This window comes from Cylas formicarius, unplaced genomic scaffold (assembly GCF_029955315.1).
Source record: "Cylas formicarius isolate icCylForm1 unplaced genomic scaffold, icCylForm1.1 PGA_scaffold_4__25_contigs__length_36172078, whole genome shotgun sequence".
NCBI classification, from domain to species: domain Eukaryota; kingdom Metazoa; phylum Arthropoda; class Insecta; order Coleoptera; family Brentidae; genus Cylas; species Cylas formicarius.
This window is the reverse complement of record NW_026844334.1, coordinates 2,013,203-2,020,023: the sequence shown is the minus strand read 5'-3', so window position 1 is coordinate 2,020,023 and position 6,821 is coordinate 2,013,203. Positions and strand designations below refer to the sequence as shown.

General features: G+C 40.9%; 3 protein-coding genes across 3 annotated transcripts; 2 read left to right on the top strand and 1 right to left on the bottom strand.

Annotated features, from left to right (window-relative positions):
• Positions 1 to 952: 952 nt before the first annotated feature.
• Positions 953 to 1,900, bottom strand: LOC132700975 (peroxisomal membrane protein 2). The gene is made up of 4 exons (XM_060668580.1): positions 1,694 to 1,900; positions 1,543 to 1,638; positions 1,202 to 1,484; positions 953 to 1,154 (listed from the first exon to the last, which is right to left on the bottom strand). Exons 1-4 carry the CDS (start codon positions 1,783 to 1,785, stop codon positions 1,059 to 1,061), a joined length of 567 nt encoding a protein of 188 aa, XP_060524563.1. The 5' UTR covers positions 1,786 to 1,900; the 3' UTR covers positions 953 to 1,058.
• A 200-nt stretch (positions 1,901 to 2,100) lies between these two features.
• Positions 2,101 to 3,068, top strand: LOC132700974 (large ribosomal subunit protein eL20). The gene is made up of 3 exons (XM_060668579.1): positions 2,101 to 2,228; positions 2,462 to 2,818; positions 2,872 to 3,068. Exons 1-3 carry the CDS (start codon positions 2,211 to 2,213, stop codon positions 3,025 to 3,027), a joined length of 531 nt encoding a protein of 176 aa, XP_060524562.1. The 5' UTR covers positions 2,101 to 2,210; the 3' UTR covers positions 3,028 to 3,068.
• Positions 3,069 to 3,957: 889 nt separating this feature from the next.
• Positions 3,958 to 6,771, top strand: LOC132700972 (farnesol dehydrogenase-like). Its single transcript, XM_060668578.1, has 5 exons — positions 3,958 to 4,213; positions 5,821 to 6,056; positions 6,106 to 6,329; positions 6,385 to 6,543; positions 6,596 to 6,771. The coding sequence occupies exons 1-5, from the start codon at positions 4,104 to 4,106 to the stop codon at positions 6,635 to 6,637; spliced, it is 771 nt and encodes a 256-aa protein (XP_060524561.1). The 5' UTR covers positions 3,958 to 4,103; the 3' UTR covers positions 6,638 to 6,771.
• The last annotated feature ends 50 nt before the right edge of the window (positions 6,772 to 6,821 follow it).

Below are 6,821 nucleotides of genomic sequence, written 5' to 3'. Positions count from 1 at the left end.
TCCCGCGACGCGAAAAAATAAAAAACCCGTAACACCTCTGCATTGAACCCGATGCTCCGCATCAAACTGCCTCTCCGGGCTATCCCGTCCGATCCCAACGCAGGCACGCACTCATATCGCGTATCGGCCTGCCAGCAGGTCATTAGCGTAACAGGGTTTGGGATGATAATCCGATATCGAGTGATGCAGATGTGCTCTCCCAGCTTCCAATCGGGTAACAGTTTAACAGGTTCCGCCCATCCGCGTGGATTCCGAGCCTGCTTGATTTTCGTATGACGCGTGTGCGTTCTTCGTAGACGTACGCGCGGTAATTTTAAACCGATTGCGCTCCATTACTTGTTCGGGTTGCAAATATTTGCACGGAACCCAAAAACCGTTGGACGCGAAATAAACGGCCGACTGTCTATTCTGTGCCAGCGACACCTGACGGAAAAATGGGCAAACGCGCAAGTTCCACCTCCAAGGATTCGTTTTTTTTGATGAACGTTTTCAGCCGGTCGCCGATAGATGGTGTGAGAATCGAGAACCATGGAAATATTTCCACGGAAATCTGTTATCTGAGGTCATCGCAACGGGACAAGAGAAAGTTACGAAACATTGACAACATAGACATATAATCAAGGGAGAAAGCATTGTTTTGATTTTAAAGTGATAACAATCTTGCTAATATTTCATTGAACATTATCCTTATAGTTCGTAATTAGTAGTTTATAGAAATTTTCACCCCCTATTGCCAAATATTCAATTATTTACTAGATATTCCGGAAAGTGATGTGTTCATTTTAAAACAAACACATTGTTTTGGAATATCTTTATAAACAAATTGAACACATGTTTCACGGCCGGATATTCGCATTGAAATTTTGGTCCACTTGAGGTCGTTACCATAGCAACAGTCCCCCTTACCTTATGCCCTGTTTAGTTGGAGCTCTGTAGAAGACAAAGACAAAAAGAACCAAAACAAAATTTTTATTACTTAAAATCAATACACTCAATTTTCGATAAAAATCATACAATAATACACCTTCTTGCCCCCAACCCAGCTCAATTAAAGTCTCCTAGGCGCTTTTGGATTTTGCCTGCTGCTGTCTCCTCTTGTTGGCAAGATAGATTGTCCAGAAAAATCCAATCAGGTTCACAACCAAAACCCTCAGCTAAAAGATCATTTCAAGCTCTCATCCAAACACCATAAAGAACTTACCATGGGTGGCACCAAGCTGACATTCAGAAGCTGCAGTACTGTCAAATATTTCCAACTGGTGGTCAGAATTGTCCAATACAGACCCCTGAGTTGTTTAACCGCCGTTTTGTGGTCGTTGCCCTCCAAACGCGCCAACGTGTACAAGGAAAATGCTTGATAGAGAGGCGAGTAAACGAGCCTTTCTAGAAACAGTCGTTTAATTATCGCGAATGAGGCTTCGTCTGGTACGGCGTATTCTAAAAACTGGTAGAAATAGTGCGGGATCGTCCCCCCAAATACAAGGCTGCAAGCAAACGCGATAGAAGCGTGTTTGTGGTTTAGTTCGATCCCACCTGACTTACCCGAAAGCACCGTAGGCCAGCAGGCTGTTTAAATCAATCAGTTTTGAGCCAACAATCTTCTGGGACGCATAGTTCCCGGCTAAAGCCACCAAACAACTGAAAACATTGGTTAAATTGGTGAGCCGCAAACGGCAACGGTTTAATTAAATACCAGCTAACCGCCTTAGTTCTCAAAGGATGCTCATATAATTCGCTAAAATAAAAACTTAGGGCGCTGATTATCGGTTTCGAAAGAACCCCCATTATTAATACGCTGGCAAAACCGTCAAGGAACAGCGATTAAAAATAATATTGCCGTTTTTATCATTAAATACTTGATCCTTGGACTATAAACCAAATAAACTTGTTTGAACGAAAGATATCCACAGACCACGTAAACAAACCTACGTGACTTTGATCTTTACAACGTACTCGGATATTTTTTTGTTCCTTTTAATTGGAAATGAATTTCACTGACACTAGAAAAAGGAAAATCTTGAAACAATAGTGACGATTGTTTTATTTGTTTTGAGCAGCTAATTACAAATGTACAAGCGTGCGTCTTAATGCGTACGTGTTCGGTAACACGAGTTTTCCTTCATACAACGCCACAGACTATGTTGTTTTTATTCTGTGACTAACTGTCATATTTGTTCATTCTTTTCTAGCAGCGTTTTAGAAACGGAAACATGAAAGCAAAAGGAGAGGTTGGTTTTAAACGGATATATACCTTTAATTGTAGTATTTATTCAACCATTTGGCGTAGGCATTTATTAGAGTATGTGTTTCTAGTTATATACTGCTTTTTTGTTTTGCTTTTTAAAGGTTAGGTAGTTAGCACACACGTGTTTTAGTCGCTAAAACTGCCGTATTTTGGTTTCTTTCACAACCGATCCGGCCTCTATGGGTTTTTTACGCGTATTCGTTTACTTTTTTCCAGTTAAAGGAATATGAGGTTATCGGGCGCAAATTGCCAACCGAAAAGGAGCAAAACACTCCCCTCTACAAAATGAGGATCTTTGCCCCGGATCCCATCGTGGCCAAGTCGAGGTTCTGGTACTTCTTGCGGCAATTGAAGAAGTTTAAGAAGTCCACTGGGGAAATAGTCTCGGTGAAGCAAATTCCCGAAAAGACCCCAGCAAAAATTAAAAACTTCGGTATTTGGTTGCGGTATGATTCGCGATCGGGCACCCACAACATGTACCGGGAGTACCGGGATTTGAGCGTCAGCGGAGCCGTTACCCAGTGTTACAGGGACATGGGAGCGAGACATCGTGCTAGGGCTCACTCCATTCAAGTAAGGCCCGTTGAAAGAGTGAGAAGAGATAGTACAGTAATTTTTCGTTTCAGATCATTAAAGTGGAAGAAGTGAAGGCGGCGGATACGAGACGGCCCCAAGTGAAGCAGTTCCACGATTCGAAAATACGTTTCCCCCTGCCGAAACGTATCCAGCACAAATCGATGAATAGATTCTCTGTGCGCAAACCCAGAACTTATTTCCTGTAATGTGTTCTTTGTTTGTGGTTTAAATATAATATTAATAACAATTGCCTTATTTCATTTACGCGTTTATTGAAAATTATCGTTTTCACTTTGGCGAGATACAATCCGGTTGGGGGCTGATCTCCGCGATTTCGTCGGTATTGCAGAGATCCTCGCTGCACTGCTCGCAAGTATAGTCCTTGATGAAATCCAACATTTCTTTAAGGTCATGACAACCCGGCCCGCATCCTTTAAAGTAATATTTCAACGGCTTTTCAGTTCGATGGTCCATTTCCCATCCGCTGGCGACTATACAGGTAGGCGTGAGTGTGGGACATTCGATTACATCCGTGCAATTTTTTTTAAGCGTTTCCGATGCGTATCCGCAAGAGTAGCACTTGCTAGCTTTACCACTGACACCTGAAATCGTAAAATAATCCTAGGAAATTCAAAATTATGGACGTTGCCGGTGACATCTAGCAAACGCTCTGTCTAACGAAAGTTTCTAATTTTGTAGCATTTTCACAGATGGAGCCCGCCAATTCTGGTCCATGATTTTAAAAATAGACTTTTTTGAAAGGCGAAAAGATAACAATTTTTCTGTCAGCATGACTAGAAGCTTTATCATAGTGTCTAAGTAGCGTTAATAACAAAATAACAATAGAAAAATCTATTGACGTCTTTTCGTTATCAACGCAACTCACCCTAGAGTGCAGCAATATTAAGCAAAACGCACGACCATACGACTAGCTTATCCATCGTATTGTCAACTATAGTCTCGCCACAGCGAGCGATACTTATAGCCTTACCAATTATCCGTAAATAAAACACATGCGTACTTATATACCCTTTTTAAATAAGGAAACACCCTCGACAATAACTATTATTTGGGCTTTCCTTATCGAAGTAAACAACGTTATGCGATAACTGCGATAATAGAGGCCTCTACTTATTTTTCTAATGCAGCAAAGGTCAAAGTTGTTTATGTCACTTTGTGTGGGGATCTTCGGCGGCCTTGAGAACCACTTTATCCTCTATTTCATTCACTTGACGGCTACAGTAACCGCTGCGCTATTGAAAACACCACGCGTTAACGAAACATGGTGCTCTCGATGGATCGATGGGTGGGCAAAGTTGCGGTCGTAACTGGGACAAGTGCCGGAATAGGTTCCGCCATAGCGGAACTGTTGGTCAAAAGAGGTCTCGTCGTAAGTCTTATGTGACGTTTTTAAATACCTTAAAATAACGAACAAAATACCCCGGAATATTTGGAAACATCAAAACAGCCCCATCATACCGTAGCCTGGACAACTATTTCCAAATGGGAGATCATATCGATAAAAAAGATTTCTGTAATGTATTAAACTCTAATTTCAATACCACGTAGCATAATTTCCTCTTGGAAGTGTAATATTAATAAGGCACCGAGCACATTACACATGTATAGGAAAAAATATGTTCCAATGCTTATAGCAACAAATATATTCAACGCAAAATAGCAGAAAAATGAAAAAAAACTAAGTAATCAAAAAACAAAACTGAAAAGCGAATAGTAAAATGTCAAACAAATAATAAATTAGCCACAGCAAATTTCAAACACAAATAACTTTCATCACAGTAATATAACAGTAACAGTTTCAAGAAAAAAAAAAACAGATAAATATGCATACAATACAAAAAAATTAAATAAAACTCAATGTTTTAACATTTTAAAGTTGTTTGAATTTGTTAAATTTCTTATAATTTGTCTACTATAGGAATACAAAGATTGCGATCATTAAAAAATTTAAATGAATGTATTTGTTGCTTATAGTGTTTTGTAGCAACTGTTATTCCGACGAGTGTAATTAAACACGAAACCGAACTGAAACAATTTACTTTTTCAAATGAAGTGGGTGCCAATACCAAAACGTAATTTAATATGTCACACGTATTAACGCTCGCCAACGGCCATCATCTCGTCTTCTTCTGTTGGCCCCCTCTTATTACTTTTTGGTACCCTGTGGCTCACTTTAGCGGGACCGGGACTCACTTTAGCGGGGAGGCGCTCTGGTCGACGACTAATTCGTTTATGGGCGGATAGATGGCGGTGAGAGTGTTCATTTGTTATAGTTTCAATTTCATGAAATCCGCGAATTGTACAAAAAGGTGTTGAATTTCAATAGGCTGTGAGAAAAAGTGGGTGTGGCATGGAGGCATATTTATTTTTGAAAGAACAGCCACAACAGGAGCACCACTTACCTTCATTGTCTATGAAATCCCAATCTACATGTTTTGCAAAAAACACTATAACACAATACTATAAGTAAATTCGTTATTATTAAAACCCTGACCCAAACAGGCTAAAGTTTGTATTAAAAAAAACTAAGCGGCAATAGAAACCAACAAACATATTCTTAAAATGTTGTTTACCTCAACAATTGTTTGAAGAAATTTGAAGCAAAATAAATACCACTGAAAACAATGCACAGAAACCAGCCCCTTTACGCTTAATATTACCTTTTTCCGGAATCTGCAAAGGACATTAAGGTTAGGGCATCCTAACCAAAATCAACCTACTTGTTTTTTAGATCTTGTCTTCAACTTCACACTGCAAAGAAATTCTGTAATCCCTGTAGATATCTCCAAGTAAATTAATATTCTAAAATCTATGCCCAAAATTTTCAAGCGTTGGAAAAAAATCAAAAACCAATGATATGATATAATTAGACGCCATATTCAAATGTTATTTTAAGTAAAAACAGCGCCACCATACCGAGGCCCCGATAACTATTTATTATTTATTATGCACGGTTGCGTTTGCGGTCGTTTCCTGGTGGCTGGCCTGGCGCGTAGGAAAGAACGCACAGAAAAACTGGCAGCAGAGTTAACCGGCGAGAAGGGGAAGTTACACGCGGTACGTTGTGACGTCACAAAGGAAGAAGACGTCGTCGAAGCTTTCGCTTGGGTCCGGGACAATCTGGGACCGATTCACGTTTTAGTCAACAACGCCGGCCTCGAACAAGCCACCGACCTCATCGACGGCGATACGGAAAAGTGGAAAAAAGTTTTGGGTGCGTACTTCTTGGGCGAAACCCCAATACGTATTTTCTTCCTAACCAGACACGAATATTCTCGGTTTGTGCATCGCGACGAGGGAAGCCGTCCGGGACATGACGGCCAACGGCGTCGACGGCCACGTCATTAACATCAACAGCATCATCGGGCACAAAGTGTTTTATTTTCCCAAGGTCAACATGTATCCGGCGACCAAGTTTGCGGTCACCGCGCTCGCCGAGACTCTGCGGCACGAGATCAACCGAAATAACCTCAAAATCAAGATCACGGTAATGGCCGACTTGCGAAAACCGACCCCAGTTCTGTGATCTGTGACTTTCGCAGAGTCTGAGTCCCGGTTTTGTCACCAGCGAACTTATGAACGCGAGTTACGGCCGCGAGGTGGCCCTGGCGGATTTGAATATGGATTTCGATCCGTTCTTGAATCCGGATGATATCGCGCACGCGGTCGAGTACGCTCTTTCAACCCCTCCGCACGTCCAGGTATTGTTAGTTCCGATTTTCTGGTTGTTTTTAATCGATTTTTGGGTTGTAGGTTTCAGAGATTACGGTCAGACCGGTAGGAGAGAGATTCTAGAAATTATCCTGCATGATTTTGCGCAAATAGAAACAATTACTGTCAACGATAGATTTGTTTTATTAAAGGCTGCTGTAAACGTTTTAGGGATCAGTAGTTTATGGTAATATACTAAATAAAAGAAGTACTAATGAACGAATTCATTTCCTTGCACAGTCTTCTTATTCCTCGGACAAATTTGCGA